At 45.4% G+C, this 18,226-nt stretch overlaps 2 protein-coding genes and 1 pseudogene across 5 annotated transcripts in view; 2 read left to right on the top strand and 1 right to left on the bottom strand.

Moving 5' to 3' along the window:
• The window catches only part of PDZD9 (PDZ domain containing 9), a gene marked incomplete at its 5' end in the record, with an annotated part of 39,447 nt that extends 31,290 nt beyond the window's left edge, over positions 1–8,157 (top strand). For 2 of the 3 annotated variants that reach the window (XM_079759825.1, XM_079759826.1), the window contains 3 exons: positions 4,354–4,456; positions 6,683–7,389; positions 8,016–8,157. In XM_079759825.1, the coding sequence (XP_079615951.1) occupies positions 4,354–4,456; positions 6,683–7,070 (491 nt within the window). In that variant the 3' untranslated portion in view covers positions 7,071–7,389; positions 8,016–8,157. The remainder of the gene's footprint in view (positions 1–4,353; positions 4,457–6,682; positions 7,390–8,015) is intronic. The other variant, XM_079759827.1, reaches the window with a different exon arrangement.
• Positions 7,316–8,923, top strand: LOC307110054 (cofilin-1-like; annotated as a pseudogene). Its single transcript has 2 exons — positions 7,316–7,389; positions 8,043–8,923. The product of its transcript is annotated as a cofilin-1-like (transcript).
• Positions 8,924–9,052: 129 nt separating this feature from the next.
• Positions 9,053–18,226, bottom strand: part of UQCRC2 (ubiquinol-cytochrome c reductase core protein 2) — a 26,031-nt gene continuing 16,857 nt past the window's right edge. Inside the window, exons 11-14 of the mRNA XM_079759957.1 lie at positions 18,162–18,222; positions 16,742–16,818; positions 10,557–10,710; positions 9,053–9,319 (exon numbers count right to left, since the gene is read on the bottom strand). Coding sequence (XP_079616083.1) covers positions 9,236–9,319; positions 10,557–10,710; positions 16,742–16,818; positions 18,162–18,222 — 376 coding nt within the window. The 3' untranslated portion in view covers positions 9,053–9,235. The remainder of the gene's footprint in view (positions 9,320–10,556; positions 10,711–16,741; positions 16,819–18,161; positions 18,223–18,226) is intronic.

Raw genomic sequence — 18,226 nt, 5'->3', positions numbered from 1 at the left:
CAGAGGGAGGGAAGCCCAGGTCCCAGATGCCTGTGATTGGCCAGAGGAGGGAATCCTGGGTCCCGGGTGTGGGGCAAGGCAGAGGTGGTTAGGGGCGATCAGGCCAGCAGGGGAGCAGTTAGGGGTGATCAGGCCAGTAGGGGAGCAGTTAGGGGCAATCAGGCAGGCAGGCAGAGGTGGTTAGGGGCAATCAGGCAAGCAGGCAGAGGGTTTAGGGGCAATCAGGCAGGCAGGCAGGTGAGTGGTTAGGAGCCAGCAGTCTCGGATTGCAAGAGGCAGTCAGACATCCCCCGAGGGGTCCCAGATTGGAGAGGGTGCAGGCCGGGCTGAGGGACCCCTCAATGCATGAATTTTGTGCACCGGGCCTCTAGTCTCTATATCCTAATATATAAAAACCCTGGGTCTTAATGACCAATAATGACCAAGGCTCCACCAACCTGACTGCTTCTGCTGCAGGGGTGGTGCCCCAGCACTAACTGCTGAAGGGGCTGCGAATCAGGGCCAGAGAGAGGCCCGAAGAGAGAAGCAGGGACTGATCAGCACCTGCTTCTCTCTTTCTCCCAGTCTGGCCAGCAGCCGCACCTCCATTTCTCTCCAGACCTGCACTAGGCTGCTGATCAGCCCTGCTTTTCTGATCAGGCCCCATTGTTAGGCCCCAGAGACACTGACTGGCATAGTAACTGACCAATCAGAACCAAATGTGGGTGCTGTGAAGAACCAATGGCTACCTAAGAGGTGGAGCTTCTGATGCTGACTGGCATAGAAACCAACCAATCAGAACCAAATCTGGGTGCTGTGGGGAGCCAATGGCTGCAAAGGAGGTGGAGCTTATGACACTGCCTGGCATAGAAACCGACCAATCAGAACCAAATTGGCCAGCAGAGGAGGGCAGTTGGGGACAACCAGGTTGGCAGGGGAGGGCAGTTAGGGGCAATCAGGCAGGCAGGCAGAGGCAGTTAGGGGCAACCAGGTCGGCAGGGAAGAGCAGTTAGGGGGATCAGGCTGGCAGGCAGAGGCAGTTAGGGGCATTCAGGCAGGCAGGCAGGTGATCAGTTAGGAGCCAGCGGTCCCAGATAGTGAGAGGGATGTCCGACTGCCGGTTTAAGCCCGATCCCAACTGGCAGTCGGACATCCCCCAACGGATCCCAAATTGGAGAGTGTGCAGGCTGGGCTGAGGGAACCCCCCCTCCGTGCATGAATTTCGTGCACTGGGCCTCTAGTATATATATAAAAGACTAATATGCAAAATGTCCCCTCAGGAGTTCGAGTGGGAGACTGGGAGTTTGATTGCTTGCTATGACGTGCACTGACCACGAGTGGGTGGTGAGGAATGAAGGAAGGGCCTGGCCGGCAGTCAGAAGGAAGGCCCCGGCCAGCAGCCCAAAGGCCCCAGTCAGCCCTGATTCCCAGCCAGGCCTAGGGACCCTACCCATGCATGAATTTCATGCACCAGGCCTCTAGTCAATGATGAGAGAGAATCATTGATCAGCTGCCTCCTGCACGCCCCTTACTGAGGACCAATCCCACAACCCAGGCATGTGCCCTTGACTGGAATCAAACCCGGGACCCTTCATTATGCAGGCCGATGCTCTATCCACTGAGACAAACCAGCTAGGGCAGTGGTCGGCAAACTCATTAGTCAACAGAGCCAAATATCAACAGTACAACGTTTGAAATTTCTTTTGAGAGCCAAATTTTTTAAACGTACACTATATAGGTAGGTACATTGTTATTAACTTAATTAGGGTACTCCTAAGCTGGCCTTTGCTAAAAACTCAAGGGGCCAAAGAGCCACATGTGGCTCGCGAGCCACAGTTTGCCGACCACTGAGCTAGGGCAATAAAAAATATCCTACCTAATAAAAGAGTAATATGCAAATTAACCATTACTCCACTACACCCACCAACCACGCCCACCAGCCACGCCCACCAGCCAATCAGAGCGAGTATGCAAATAAACCCAACCAAGATGGCTACAGCCACAGAGAGCAGGAGGGAGGCTTGGATTTCCCAGGCAATGGAGGAAGCCAAGCTTTACGCCTGCCCTTGCCAGCCTAAGCCTCCACTCAAGGCTACAAAGTTTCAATTATAGAAGGTAAACAAATCCAAACAGAACTGGCGGCAGCCACAGAGCTGGAAAGAGCAGGAGGCTAGGGTTGCCCCCGGCAATGGAGGAAGCAAAGCTTTCCTCACACCCTGGCTGGCCCAGGCCTCCACTCCAGGCTACAAAGTTTCAATTATAGAAGGATACATAAAATTCAACAGAAATGGCTGCCAGCCACGGAGCGAGCAGGAGGCTTGGCTCCGCTCCAGGCTACAAAGTTTCAATTGTAGAAGGTAAATAAATTCCAGATACCAGGGCCTCTGCTTGGGTCACCAGGGGGCATGGCTGGCCTGCAAACCACCACAGGCCCCTCACTCAGGCCACCCCATGCCCCAAGGGAACCCCCACCCTGATCCAGGACACCCTTCAGGGCAAACCAGCTGGCCCCCACCCGTGCACCAGGCCTCTATCCTACCTAATAAAAGAGCATTATGCAAATTGACCCTAACTCCGCTACACCCACCAGCCAATCAGAGCGAGTATGCAAATTAACCCAACCAAGATGGCTACAGCCACGGAGAAAGTAGGAGAGAGGCTTGGGTTTCCAAGGTGATAGAAGAAGCCAAGCTTTCCCCTGCCCTGGCTGGCCTAAGCCTCCACTCAAGGCTACAAAGTTTCAACTATAGAAGGTAAACAAATCCAAACAGAAATGGCTGCCGACCACCAAGCGAGCAGGAGGCTTGGCTCTGCTCCAGGATACAAAGTTTCAATTGTAGAAGGTAAATAAATTCCAGATACCAGGGCCTCCGCTTGGGTTGCCAGGGAGAGTGGCCAGCCTGCAAACCACCACAGGCCCCTTGCTCAGGCCGCCCCACGCCCCAAAGGAACCTCCACCCTGATCCAGGACACCAGGGCAAACAAGCTGGCCCCCACCCGTGCACCAGGCCTCTATCCTATCTAATAAAAGAGTAATATACAGATTGACCATCACTGCAACACACAATATAGCTGCCCCCATGTGGTCAAAGATCCTGCCCCCATGTGGACACAAGATGGCCACCACAAGATGGCCTGCAAGGGAGAGCAGTTGAGAGGGACCAGGCCTGCAAGGGAGGGCAGTTGAGAGGGACCAGGCCTTCAAGGGAGGGCAGTTGGAGGCGATCAACCCTATAGGGGAGGGAAGTTAGGGGTGACCAGGCTGGCAGAGGAGGGAAGTTGGGGGCAAACAGGCTGGCAGGGGAGCAGTTAGACATCAATCAGGCTGGCATGGGAGTGGTTAGGGGGTGATCAGGCTGGCAGGCAGGCGAGCAGTTGGGAGCCAGCAGTCCTGGATTGTGAGAGGGATGCCCGACTGCGGGATCGGGCCTAAATGGGAAGTTGGACATCCCTCGAGGGGTCCCCGATTGGAGAGGGTGCAGGCTGGGCTGAGGGACACCCCCCTGACCCCGTGCACGCATTTCATGCACCGGGCTTCTAGTATATATATTTAAAACGTGGGTAATAGCCATTCATTTTATTTGAAACACATTTTTAGAATCCTAAAGGATGCTTCAATTATAAATGGTGTAGCCTCTGTCAGAAATGCTGTGAAAACATATTATCTACCATTGCATTGCTGTAAGAACATCTTGCATGCATTCATTATTATGTAAAGGGCACTCATGTCACTGTGGTTGTTGTTTTTAATTAAATAAAGACTGGTCTGCCCTGGCCATTGTGGATCAGTTGGTTGAGCATTGTCCCACGCACCAAAAGGCCCCTAGTTCAATTCCTAGTCAGGGCACATGCCCAAGTTGTGGGCTCTATACCTGGCTCTAGTTGGGGTGTGGGCTGTAGGCAACCAATGTGTTTTCTCTTACATTGATGTTTCTCTCTCTCCCTCTCTCCCTCTTTCTCTCTCCCTCTCTCTCTCGTGCACTGGGCCTCTAGTATATATATAAAAGACTAATATGCAAAATGTCTCTCTCCCTCTCTACCTCTCTCTCTCTCTCTCTCTCTCTCTTCCTTCCACTCTCTAAAAATCAATGGGAAAAAAATATCCTTGGGCAAGGAATAACAACAAAACAAAATAAAAAATAAATAAAGACTGAAGCTTGGCTTTGGTTCAAAAATGAACCAGCAATATGAATCCATAATAGGAAACATTTCACAGTAAAGACAGAAATGGAATATTTCCTTTCAACCATTATCTTAATTTTGCTGCTAATTTTTCCCGCTCTCTAGGTGATGTTCTGATTAGTGTTGGCCAGGCCAATGTGTTAGGATATACTCTTCGGGAATTTTTAAAGCTTTTGCAATGCATCACCACAGGAACAGTGCTGCAAATCGAGGTTTACCGAGATTTTATTGACATACCCCAAGAATGGCAAGACATATATGATTTAATCCCTGAGACCAAATTCCCAGTAACATGGTAAGTAGTTCATTTTTGGAAATCTTTGTTATACTACATAATTCTCCAAGGTCCATGAAGCCCAGGGTCTTGGTTTAATATGAAAATCATCGAATGGACCATGGTAGGAGGAATTGGTGACCCTGCTAGAACAATGTCCCGGGTTTCTAAATCCTTTTGGAAAGAACGATTTACAGGAACAGACACCAGGAAGAAGGAGAGAGACAAGAGCCTTGAAACCTGGAGTTAATAAAAAAGAGTAAATCATCCAATGGGAACCCTGCCTCCAAACACCCACACCACATGTCCGCCTTTTCAGTCTGCGGTTAAGGTGGGATTCAGGTGCTGAGAATCCCATTTCATTTGTTTCCTCATATCCAGCTGCTCTCTGGATTCTTCCCAATAACATTTAAGCATTTTTAAGCTTCTGTCATCTTAGCAAACCCCACCTTAACTCCACTGTCCTCTCTCTGCTCCCTTTGGCCACTGCCCTGTCCCTAACTCCAAACCTGTTGGAAGAGCTGTGCCAGACAGGCCACTCCTCTGCCCGAGTTCCTCTGGGCTTGCTCCCATCATTTGCCCGAGGCCTTTCCCAGCTCCCTCCCCCACCCCCCCAACTTTCACATCGCTGATTTCAGTGTCTCCTCTCATCTTTATTTTGCTTGGCTTCTGAGCATTAGACACTTTACAACCTCCCAGCCTCACTCTTGTTGAACCATCACCTGCCCCTGGTGTCTGATACCCTCTCCCGATTCTCCTGTGACCTCTGGTCACTTTTTCTTGGTCTCCTTTTCCCCAGCCTTGGAGTTCCTAAGGTTTAATCTTTGGCTCTCTCCTCCCAATCTCCTGGGCAATCTCACTGATCCTTTTGGTTTCTGTTACTATGTCTGCCTAGTCGAACAAGTCAGAAATTTAGGGGCTGTACTTGATTTTTCTATCTCCCTTGTCTTCCCCTTTCCCCAATAATCACTAAGACTTGTCAGTTATCTCCCCATTTGTCTGCTTCTCTCTGGCTACTACCACCATCCCGCCAACGCCATTATTTTGTCTCCCTGCACCTACTCTTGTTCCCGGTTCTCTACACACAGTGATCCTTTGACAGTGCAAGCCGAATCGTGACAGGCCTCAACACCTGCAAGGCCACCCTTTGTTCTTAGGGTAGATGCTCCAGTCCTTACAGGGGCCTGTGCTCCAGCACCACTCCAGCCTCACTCATCTGCCCTCCCGAGTCCACTTGGCTCTCAGCTCTGTTACCTCGTTGCTTTGCTGCAGGGCCTTTGCATGGGCCCTTTGTCTGCAACACGCTTAGGACCCAGCGATGTGTTCTCTTAGCACCCCGTGTCTCTCCTGAGCATTGATCCCCATTTCAATGAAATAATCCTCATAACCAATTGTTTACTGTGTTGCCCTGGGGGAATGCAAACTCTATGAAGGCAGGGACAGGTCTATCTTGTTATGCTAAACTTACCACAGGACTTTTATGTGATTGAGAGCCCAGTTATTCAGTGAGTGAAAATTGAAGTCCACCTTTGAAACTCTGGCAATCACTTAATCTGAGAGCTTGTTCATGTGTTAGCACAGGAGTACGAGGGGCCCTCTGAGGACCAGATATGTGAGAAGTTGGGAACCCGAGAACATCTTTCAGTGAGCAGCTCAGTGCTCTGACGCAGGAGCGGTCCTTATTGAATCCTGACAGGTTTCCTGAGCCCTCGTTGCTGCAGCCCTGAACCTTTATTGGGATGGGCTCAAAGAAATCTAGCTGGGTGCTGTAGCTGTATTGTTCCAGTAGCAGCCACCAGCCACATATGGCTATTAAGCACTTGAAATGTGAGGATTTGCAAATGAGAAGCTGTAAATTTTACTCATGTTTAATCAGTTTAAATTTAGCAGCCACATAGAGCTGGTGGGCCTTGTACTGGGGAGTGTTACTTAAGCCTGGGCTCTAAACTATTTGCTCATACAACTACTATGCTCTAAGCATTAATTGCAGAGTTTGAGATTCAGAATATTGAAATAGCACAACTTAAGTATGAGGCTAAAACCCCCACAGAAAAGGGCTGAGGGTTTGATTCCTGATCCCAGTCCGGGAAACAACCAATCGATGTGTCTCTTTCACATTGATGTTTCTCTCTTTCTCTTTCCCTCCCTCTCTCCCACTTTCTGTAAAAGAAATCAACGGAAAAAATATCCTCGGGTGAGGATTAAAAAAAAAAGAATAATTTTCATTCACTATTCTTTTATTTCCAGCACAACGAAGAAAACTGAGCAGGCAAAAGATGACTCTTTCACAAGCAGTGATGACAAGGAAGATGTAGTTTTAGATAAAAAACTTAAGTATTATAAATCCCCACGGTCCACTGGGCATCATCCTGCAAGGAGACCCATGTCGATCTCCAGAGAATGGCATGAATACAAAAAGAAGAACCAGCCTGTGAGCGTAGGAACAGACCTTCACTGTGACATCATGATTCACGGAGACTACAAGAAAGCAGGGAGAGCCCCTTCCCCTTACTGGACAATGGCCAAGCAGGACAAGGACAGCTCCTCCTCCTCCGCCGCCTCCGACGCATTCTGGCTGGAAGACTATGCCCAAGCTGAGAAGGGCACGGGCCAGCCCGCACCAGGAGTTGGTTAGCAGTTGGCCAATGTGTGGTCACAGAGCAGTCCTCTGGCAGCCCCGCCTTTGTGCATTGCCACGCACAGCTTGGCTGTGCTCACAGGAATGTGTGCACACTTACCAATTCTTTTGCAACTGTTGTGAAGCCTTTACGCCTGCTTCAACGTGACAGCAAGACTTCCCTGGGTGCCACAGCAGGCCTCACAAATTTTATTCTCAAAACAGCATCACTCAGATCATGAAGACCCTCCTTTCTGAGTAGAATGTCTCATCTTTTAGAAAATGAACAGCTCAATATCAGAAAGTGTAAACACAGCAGAGAATTTCACTTTTTAAGGTAAGTACCACATTGTTATTTGGATGTGTAGTTTCTCTTGTTTTACAAACTTCCAAGTTTTTTTGGCTAGTTGTTCATATTAGAATTTTTTCCCCTTTTCTGCCCTACTTTTACTTTGAACGTTGGGTTGGTAGTTAATGAGGGAAAGTAAAGCTCTGCGTAGTGAAGGTAAGGCAGACATAAAATGAAGCAGTGGGAACACAGGACACAACTGGTGGGGAATTTGTTTTTCAGAAATAACTCTATTGTGCCCTGGCCTGTGTGGCTGTTGGTTGGGTGTTGTCCCAAGCACTGAAAGGTTGTTGGTTGATTCCTGGTCAGGACACGTGCCTGGGTTGTGGGCTGATCCCCAGTAGGGGAGGTGCAGGAGGCAGCCAATCGTTTCTCTCCCCCTTTCTCTTCTCTTAAAAAAAAAGAAAAAGAAAAAAAAGAAATAACTCTATTGCAAATAGGCAAAAAAGAGGGTAAAACCCAGCCCATTTAATTGTTCTTACCCAAAAGGAGAGATTTTTAATTGCTTTTATCTTTAAAAAAGCCACCAGTTCCAGTCTGGAAGTATTTACTGGTAGCCGCTCAGCTTAACTGTAATAATGTCTCGTGCTATTATATCCTGTTGTCCTTCACAGCATCTAAAACACGTCGGGTCCCGGCAGCAGCGGCAGCGGCAGCGGCAGCGGCGCTCCCGTACCAGGCGCTTCTTGCTCTCCTTTGGCTCCCGGAATCACGGCCTCTGGTGTGGCTGTCTCTGATGGAGTCATCGAAGTGTTCAATGACATGAAGGTGCGTAAGTCCTGGACACCAGAGGAGGTGAAGAAGCGCAAGGAGATCCTGGTGGGTGATGTGGGCCAGACAGGAGACGACGCCTCCGCCACCTTCGTCAAGATGCTGCCGGACAAAGACTGCCGCTGCGCCCTGTATGATGCAACCTATGAGGCCATGAGGCCGAGGAGAGCAGGGGGACCTGGTTCATCTCCTGGGCCCTGAGTCTGCACCAAGAAGCTTACCGGGATCGAGCATGAATTACAAGCAAACTGCTCCGAGGAGGTCAAGGACCACTGCCCTCTGGCAGAGAAGCGGGCCGAGCTGTCATCTCCCTGCAGGGCAAGCCTTGGTGAGCCCCTCCAGCCCCTGCCTGGAGCATCTGGCAGCCCCGCTCCTGCCAGACCCGAGCTGGGGGGATCCCAGCAGGGGAGGACTAGCCCTTCACCCAGTTGCCAAACAGGCCCCCTCCCCCTGGGCCTTCCTCCTCCCTCCATGCCTGCCGGTTCTGGCCGTCCCAAACCCTTTTGATCTTCTGATTCCTCTTGGGTTGAAATAGACCAAGTCCCCCCACCCCAGGCACCCCAGTTTTGGAGAGGGCCTTTTTTAAATGACACCCCTACTTGCAACCTGTTCCTCCCCTTTCCCATGCTGCCAACTTCTAACTACAATAGTGACTCTGTGCGTGTCTGTTTAGTTCTGTGTATGAATGGAATGCTGTGAAGATAACCCCTCCCCACACTGCCTGGTTCCCCTCCCCTTTTCCACCTGGTCACGGCCACTCAGGGAAGCAGGACCAGGAAGGGGCTCAAAAAAACAACAACACACACACACACACAAAAAAACCAAACCATGTCTGCAGAAAATAAAAACTTGATGAACTGATTAGGAAAAATGCCAAAGAAACACTTAGAATATTTTATTGACTTTAGGTAAGTAGGGAACAATTTCTTGCATTTATACTTTTTAAGATAGTTCACCTCATTGAAAACCAAGACAAATGTTACATTACAGACGTGGAACTTCCATGTGTTTGCTGCCCTGGGTTGAGAAAATGTCCCGCTCTTTCCTACAATGTGCTTCCGGTTTACAGCTCATCAACAAAAGGTGTATGTCCCAAATTTCCACTCGCTGCCATTGACTTCTGGCCAGAAACAAACTTCTTTGCAGCCTTTGAGTAAACAAACAAAAGGCAGGAAGTTAAAGTCAGAACATGCACTGTCAAGTACTTAAAAAGCACTTATTCTGTTACTTCAAGACCTTATGGACAGGACACTAAGTCGGCAATTTCTGCCACAGCCGCTAGTGAAGCTGAACTACAGGAGAGGGCTGGCCCGGTTCCGATCTGAGGAAAAGCTCAGCGGTCCCTGGGAGTGACTGAGCGAGCGGGTGCTCTCGGTGTGAGGGCTGTGAGGGCGGCCGGTGGAGGGGAGAAGGACAGCCTCCGTGACGTTGTGAAATAGGGCAGAGGTGGCCTTGGGCGGGGCTGTGGCTTCCTGTTTCTGTATTACAATGGCAATTGGCCTGAGTTAATAAAAATACACTGATTATTAACTTAAAAGTCAAATTTTAGTATTCTTTATACCACGACTTCAAGTTGGTGGTTGGTGAGGTTAAGTGTAATACCACGAGTATCAGCCCCCACGTGATCTCAGGCCTTTTTTCAAAGGATGGTGGTGGCGGCAACTGAGGACAGACATTTGAAAGAGTAGGTAATAAACTTTGGGGTCACTACCTTAACCTAAACTGTCTTTTCTCTATCCCCACGGTAGACCTGTTGTTGAGAAGGTTCAGACCTCTACAATGGAAGGGCGGCTGACATTTTTAATACAGAAGTGACTGGAAAAACCTGCTGATTTTGGATTTATTCTGTAGATCATGCACTTGTTAGGCACATTAGGGATTACAAAGAGAAGCTAGAAGACATATTCCTTGCCCTCAAAACAACTCATCTTGTAGGAAATAATATATGTGAAAAAAAAATACAGCAAGAGCAGGCGAATGTCTTAGACTGTGAAGACAAAAAAAAAACTTGAGATGCTGGATCGGGAAGGGTTGGCAGGATAGAGTTTATTTCTGGGGAGTGAAAAGAAAAAAATACCCAACTTGACTATTAGTTTGAATCATAAAATTGCCAATATTTGATTTTTCTTGACCTCTAACAATTTAAAATGGTTTAACCTAATGGTAATTTAGTTAAATGAGCAAGAAACATAAACCCCAAGTTGACAAGGAAGCTATTTGCAGATCTGATGGTAATGAGCCCTCCTGCCTCCACACCAGGTAGAAAGGCACCAAACAGCACCAGAATAATATACACAGCCCAAGGAAGCTTAAGCATGCCTTCTGAAATTGGATCATTAAGGTCAAGTTATCTGATGTTAAATGGTAAGTTTTCATTTGCTTACATTTATGACATCAGCGTCCGATACGGAGTCAATCTGCTGAAGGACTGTGGGTGGTGGCACGTAGGAGCCAGCAACAAGAGCCTGAGACCCGACTTCATCCAGGAAACCTTCAGAAGACTCCACTGACATTAGGTACCCAGCTTTCAGCTTGTTCCTGTCCAATTAAAGGTGTTGAATTCAGAAGCCAGTTTTATAGAGAAAGGTGATTTTATAAAAATGTTCCCAAACTCTCAAATATGTTTTGGTAAATATGCAAATTAACAGCTTTGAAATCTTACAGTGCTAAAGATTTCCCTTCTATTTCTTCAGCCCACCAACTATTTTATTATTTACATTATCATTTAGAAAATTGTCAATACAAGATTATATGAAAAACCCAACAGATTGCCTTTTGATTTTGGACCAGAACTTAGATCTAATTAAAATTATTTTAAAGTTCTGATTAATGAAGTAACTCTTGATACTTTTTTAGTGATAATTTTAGGCATTTCCATTAAAGAAAAATATATGGACTCTTAAGGCACTGTCCTCTAAACAGAATCTTGTGTGCTAATTCTGTAGCTATCTCCCTAATCTCAGCCCAACTTCTGTTCTGGGATTTGTATCACTGAGGGCAAGAAGTAATGGAGAGGCAGGTGGGTAAGGACAGTATAGGTCTCATAAGTCCCAGCAGGTTCAATGCGGGCACAAAAGCATCAAATTGAGGTAAAACAAAATCTAATTTATAATTCTCCCAGAAAGAAACTGGTGTTCAATAAGGCACCTGAGTTATATAACTCTCAAATAAACTATCTTCTTTTGTCATGCTGTACCAAGACTTCCATTTAAACATAATTACAATTATATGCAATTTTATCAAATTGTCAGCTTAATTAAAAGAGATTTTACCTGCAATAAACTTGACCAAGAGATTATTAGTTTGTCCCTTCAGCAATGATACCTTTCTCTCTCTCACTACAGGAAGATTAAGAAACCTATGGGAGAAAGTATCAACTCTATCTAGATGGCAGAAAATATTCTTTTTAAAAAAAAAATTTACTAGAGGCCCGGTGCATGAATTCGTGCACGGGTGGTGTCCCTCTGGGGGGCCTGTAGGGACTGGGCCAAAACCTGCAGTCCAACGCTGCCTGCAGGTCCTGCATGCCGCTCCCGCTCATCCCGGCCCCACTGTGTCTGCCATGGGCTCGTGCCCACTCAGTCCCAATCTATTGGGAGAGGCTGGCGCTACTACGAGCCCTGCGTCTGGTGCCCACCCAGAGGAGTGGCCTGCGGGATCAGGCTGAAACCGGCTCTCTGACATCCCCCGAGGGGTCCGGATTGCAAGAGGGTGAAGGCCAGGCTGAGGGACCCCACTGATGCACGAGTGGGCTGGGGAGGGACCGTGAGAAGCTCCAGGGCATGTCTGGCCCATCTCACTCAGCCCCAATCAGCCGGACCCCAGCAGTAAGCTAACCTATTGGTCGGAGCATCTGCCCACTGGTAGTCAGTGCATGTCACAGCGAGTGGCTGAGCAGCCTTAGCATATCATTAGCATATTATGCTTTGACTGGCTGTTCGGTCTATTTGCATATCACTTTTATTATATAGGATTTTTATTGATTTCAGAGAGGAAGGGAGAGAGAGAGAGAGAAACATCTATGATGAGAGAGAATCATCGATCCGCTGCCTCCTGCACATCCCCCACTGGGGATCAAGCCCGCAAGCCGGGCATGTGCTCTTGACTGGAATTGAACCCGGGACCCCTCAGTTCGCAGGCCGATGCTCTATCCACTGAACCAAACCAGCCAGGGCAGAAAACAAACATTCTTGACATTAATAACCCCAAATTCCATTTTCTACATGTTGCCACACCTTATAAAAACTATATTTATTATTCGAAAGGCAATTTCTTAGTGTGTTCAGTATGACAAAAGTAGTAATATGAACGGGAACAGAAGTGACCAATCAGGTGCTTTCTCCTGGCTTGTAATTCATTGTCATACTTCTTGTGTGGGCAACACTTAGCACCCTGCTGACCGGCTATTTCAAGCCAGAACTTGCCCATGCGGCCAGCTACTTTTTCCACAATTGAATATTAAATGAAAGTATCTAAAAAAACTTAAATGTACTTTATTTTGTCATGTTATATATTTTATCTTAAAAATATTTTTTGGGTGTAATATATTGTATAACATGTATTTACATGCAATGGTACTAAACAAGTTTTACATTCTTTTTGTGTTTCACTATGATTTCCCTTAGAAAAACATACTTTATATGCCCTAGTGAGATTTTTTTTTTTATCGCTGGTTACTATTTTTTGTAAAACATGATCTTTTAATTTTCCCGAGACTCTGAATGGCGGAGCTTTATTTGGAGCTTTATTTAGATATAATGGAAGAGGTGCTAGGTTGTGGGCTGCACACAGTTGAATTTTATGTAATCCACTCTAGCGATTTTGAGCACAAAATTTTTGTACATTAAAAAAAACTTTATTATAGAAATAATTTTTAAATGCATTGAAAAAGGTATAATTTATCAAAAAGAAACTTTTTATACCATTTGATACTTGTGTGCAAGATAATACTGCCGTACACCAAATATTGATCTGCTTGACTCCCTTTATATATGTTGCAATCCACTATGCATGCAGGTTTTGTGATGTTATTTACGTGTGGATATCGTAGAGATGTCATGAATGGTTGATATCTTACGTACGGGCCTTTTATCTTTCTATGTAAGGAGAATGGAACCTCTACAAAAACGTCACTTCTCTCTGAAGGCTCTTTGCTTTTTCTTATAGTAGCTCTGGCAACTCACGCATGATTCTTCCTTATTGTTCCACAGACCAGTGTTTTATTCTTCAATAATAGTTCAGCTGTAAACACGCTGTTGTAGTAATTATCATGGTGACTATGAGGCCAAGAACCAAGAAAAGACCATTAAGATGGATATCAACTGTTGTAACTTTTTACCTTCACTCGTATGTATCTTGAAATTGCAAATATAGTCACTTTCACAAAGCATCCTTACTAAAATTCCTGTTTTATTATTTTTGCCTGATTATACATCTTGAATCTGATGCGTCCTCTCCATGGAGTCACTGCTTCATCGAATTGTAACTGCTGTTTTGTACATATAAAGATTTACATTTTGAGATAAAGTGACCCAATGGAGGTCTGAGCTTGTAAAGATGGTCTGTGTTACATGTTGCTTGTGAATTACTGTTCAGATGAAAGTATGTAAGTATTTGCTCGAACCTCTTTGCAGTCATAGTTTTTGAAAATAAAGGGTTGGTTGACCATTCTGGTTTCTTCATTAGTCCCATCAATATAATTAAACCAAGAAAAGTCTTTATATCCAGATAAGTAACGTCCATCCATAATCAAGTTTTAGCAGAGGTTTTGTGGTATTTTTCCATTTGGTGATGGTATAAATTGGTTTGAGAATAAGATTAAAAAAAAAAGACACATAAAAAACTTTGTGAGTCTTCAAAGTAAACAATTATGCCTGAAATATTTGTATAATCCTCCAAGGCTGGTAAAATGTCTTTTTCTGCCCATTCTTCTTCAGAATCACTTTCACTGTCAGACACTGTCACATTTCTCTTTTGCCTTCATGATGGTCTAATGTCAGACTCATCACTATCTTCTGACAAAGTACTATCTTCCAGCTGACTACCACTATCACTCTGCACATAATTTGCTCACATGTTCTTCTCTGCCGCAATGTGTCTTTGTAAAACTTTTGCCATAAGAAAAGATGGATGGAAAGAATTAGATGTATTGCTCATCCTATCTCTGGAAATACTGACTGATGAGCTGAGAAAAAGACACGCATAATGGAGAGGAAAAGTAGTGACGACTGAAACAAGTCAAGTGGCTCATCCCTGAGCCTAAACAAAGATAACTAAGGAAATAGTCTAGAGCACTCTTTTAAAACTCTGTATTGCTTTCAGACCTTAAAATTACTTAAATTACTGAAAGTGGAAACACGAGTTACCTCGTGATGGTCAGCGAGGTGTTAGGATCATGGAGCCCATTTGAGTTTTAGGACTCATATTTTGAATTGTACTAAATGGATGGAGGCAAAGTTAAATGTTTTAAATTGCTGTATGAAAATGTAACCTCATTACCAACTCTGCCAAAAGTCTGTCTGTTAGTCAGACCCTGGAACTGCCCAGAGGTGCTGTTCGCACTTTCAGTGAGGACAGTGGGGATTTAAATTCACCAAACAGGAGATGAGTATTTCAGTCTTTAATCAAACATCTTTTTCTGGTCTATCACATCAGTAAAGAAAAAAAAAAAATTGCCAATGGCTGTGGTGGAACAGGCACTCATATCCTGGTGGTGTGGCTGTAAACTGGTGTAACCTTTTCACATTGTGACTTTGAATATAAAAATAAAAATATAACCACACACATACATATATTTTATATATATATTTATTGATTTCAGAGAGGAAGGGAGAGGGAGAGAGAGAAACATCAATGATGATAAAAGAATCATTGATTGGCTGCCTCCCGCCAATCCTATTAGGGATCGGGCCCGAAACCTGGGACTCTTTAGTCTGCAGGTCGACGCTCTATCCACTGAGCCAAATCAGTTAGGGCCACACATATATTTTAAAGCAGAGCCTTTCACTATAATGTTTACACCTCTTAACCCAGTTGTGAATTTATACCAAGAATTAATATGAATGACAAATGTTTTAAACCCAAAGATATCTTTGATATTTTGAGATACCAATTAATATTGTTTATGACCAATATTTAGTAATCTGAATAGAATCATAATGTTATAAACAGAGGAATCATTGGGAATGAAAGGTCTTTTTTTTGTGTTTGTAATTTTCAAATTTGTACAATAAACACACTATCAATAGGACATAAGTATATATACAATATTAACAATTATGTTTAAAAATGCATAGAAATGGTCAAGAAAATAATCATAATGTTAATACTTATATCTCTAGGTGGTAGGATACGGGCATGTTTCCCTTTCCTTTTAAATATTCTTCTGTATCTTGCTCTCCTATTGTACATACACTAGAGGCCCGGTGCACGAAATTTGTGCACAGGGGAAGGTGTCCCTCAGCCCAACCTGCACCCTCTCCAATCTGGGACCCCTTGGGAGATGTCCGACTGCCTGTGGGATCGGGCCTAAACAGGCAGTCGGACATCCCTCTCACAATCCGGGACTGCTGGCTCCCAACTGCCCAACTGCCTGCCTGATAGCCCCTAACCGCTTCTGCCTGCCAGCCTGATCACCCCCTAACTCCTCCCCTGCCAGCCAGATCATCCCCAACTGCTCTCCCCTAACAGCCTGGTCACCCCCAAATGCCCCCCTCCCCTCACATATTCCCTCTTTATTAGATAGGGTTTTTTCTTTAACGTATTGGACAGCCCTAACTGGTTTGGCTCAGTGGATGGAGTGTCGGCCTGCAGACTCAAGGGTCCCGGGTTCGATTCCGGTCAAGGGCATGTACCTTGGTTGGGGGCACATACTGCAGGAGGCAGCTGATCGATGTTTCTCTCTCATAGATGTTTCTAGCTGTCTATCCCTTTCCCTTCCTCTCTGTAAAAAAAATCAATAAAATGTATTTAAAAAAAACCCATATTGGACAGTGTACCTGCTGTGGTCTTGACAAACCAGTAAAAATATAAACCCAAACTAAAAGTGTCATAAAATAAACTCCTTAAACAGGAATTTCATTAAGACTTGGAAAGGTGATAACATGTGGTTGTTTCTTCCTTTTTTCCTTCTCTTTCTTTTTCTTGATGTTTCATCTTTTGTCCTTTCTTTCTTTTCTCCTTGTATTCCTTTTCTGTCCTCTCTTATCTTAACTTTTTCGTTGGTAGAATCATCAGTACTTGAATCGCTCCGTGGGGGCCCGGGCACCTCCCTGCCGGAGACCCGGGGCTGCCTCTGGGAGGGGATCATGGCATGGGGGCACCTCCCAGCCGGACACCCGGGGCTGCCCGGCTCTCAGCGGCAGTCCTCCCTGGGACTGGGGGACTCTGGCGGGGCTGAGAGGACTGGGCGCCGCCATCTTGTGGCTATGGGCACCGCCATTTTGTCGTGGAGTGATGGTTAATTTGCATATTACTCTTTTATTAGATAGGATTACAATATTGTTATAACTACAAAAAATATAACTTTCAAATAATTTAAACACAAAACACAGCTACTCCTGAAACTTACTTGGCAGCTTGGACATCTGTGCTGGAAAGGTTTCCTTGAGCAATTGCTTTGACTTGGTTGTAGGCAGCCTTGATAACCTAGGACAGACAATGAAAAACTGGTCACCTCTAATCAGTGCTAGCTTCTACAGCAATCAAATGCTCCTCTAAGGCAAAAACACAGGTGGAAGGTTAGCTGCAGAGAAACAGCAGTGTCCATTTGGGGTTCTTAAGTCACTATGTGTTCCTTACCTTATCTTTCTAATGTTCCATCAAGTAACTGTCTGTACAACTTATAGTATCTGAGTAGCAAAATTTCTTACAAAAGTGGCAGAGAATGGCAGTAGGGTTTAGTAAAAGCACACAGATTTATCATTGCCTATAAAGAATAAGCACCTCTAAAATTTCCCCAGCCTCTCAAAGCGTCACGAAGTTAATACTGCTATCTTAGTATTCACTAAGAAGTAGAATCCATTCAGCCAGTTGACAACCTGACAATACTTGGGAGCTGGAGTTAGAAGAATCAAGTTCCAGTCATGTGGGTGGGCACTTGGTAAATATTTGTTGAATGAGTCAATTAATAAACCTGGCCCACGATTCTCTCCACCCCAACCTTGGCACTATTCTGGGTCTACTACTTAATGTTCCCCCTAATCACCTAAATTCTAGGACCTTCTATTTCAGCTGCCCATGTCCATAGCCGCACCCTATGCTTGGCCATCACCTAGAATTGCCCCACCCACTAAATTCTCAATTTGAAGACCCCTGGCCTATGTCTTAAAACATGCTGTCCTTATTTTTCCACTCTGTCAAGATCTCTAGTTCCTTGGTTTGTCTCAATATGTGAGGTCCCTCTGGCTTCACTTCTCGTTAATTCCTTGGTAATATAAATTATCATTTACTTTCAACATTCTGGGAAAAACTGATATTACCAATGATGTCCTACTTTGACAAGACTTCTCTGTGGTAACTAAAGGGATGTTAATCCAGGGTAGATCAAAATGGTATTCATTGTTCTTTCCTGGCCTCCAAATGTACCAGTTTCTCTTCTTTTTCTTCCTGTTTTCTTGGCCATTTTCCTGAGTCAATTGGTGGTTTGAAACCACCTTAAAGCACGGAGCACCTTAAAGTATAGAGCATAGGAGCTTCAGTTTTATCCTATGGTTTTTTCATACAAAACCCCGATTTCAACACAAGCTGTATATTGAGGACTCCCTGTGTCGCCCAAGCTCTCAATTTAGATGTCCCAGAGACAACTCAAACAGACCCAGAACGCCACCGAAGTGCTTCCTTCCTCTTTCCTGGAAGCACCGGTGTACGTGTTTCAGTCTCCTCCACAGCAGGGATGCTTTCATGATGTCACAGAGCTCTGCTAAGTCATGGCATCCAAACACTCCATTTTAACTTAAAAGCTTGTGAGATTTGATGAGTTTGCAACTTACATCTCCAGCAGCTGCAGCCTGCGAGATAGTATAAATCCCAAAGAGTCCAGAATCCGAGTAACTGG

Source organism: Cnephaeus nilssonii, assembly GCF_951640355.1.
Source record: "Cnephaeus nilssonii genome assembly, chromosome: 2".
In the NCBI taxonomy this organism is placed as follows: Eukaryota; Metazoa; Chordata; class Mammalia; order Chiroptera; family Vespertilionidae; genus Cnephaeus; species Cnephaeus nilssonii.
The sequence above is the reverse complement of the archived record's forward strand: the minus strand, read 5'-3'. Positions and strand labels throughout refer to the sequence as shown.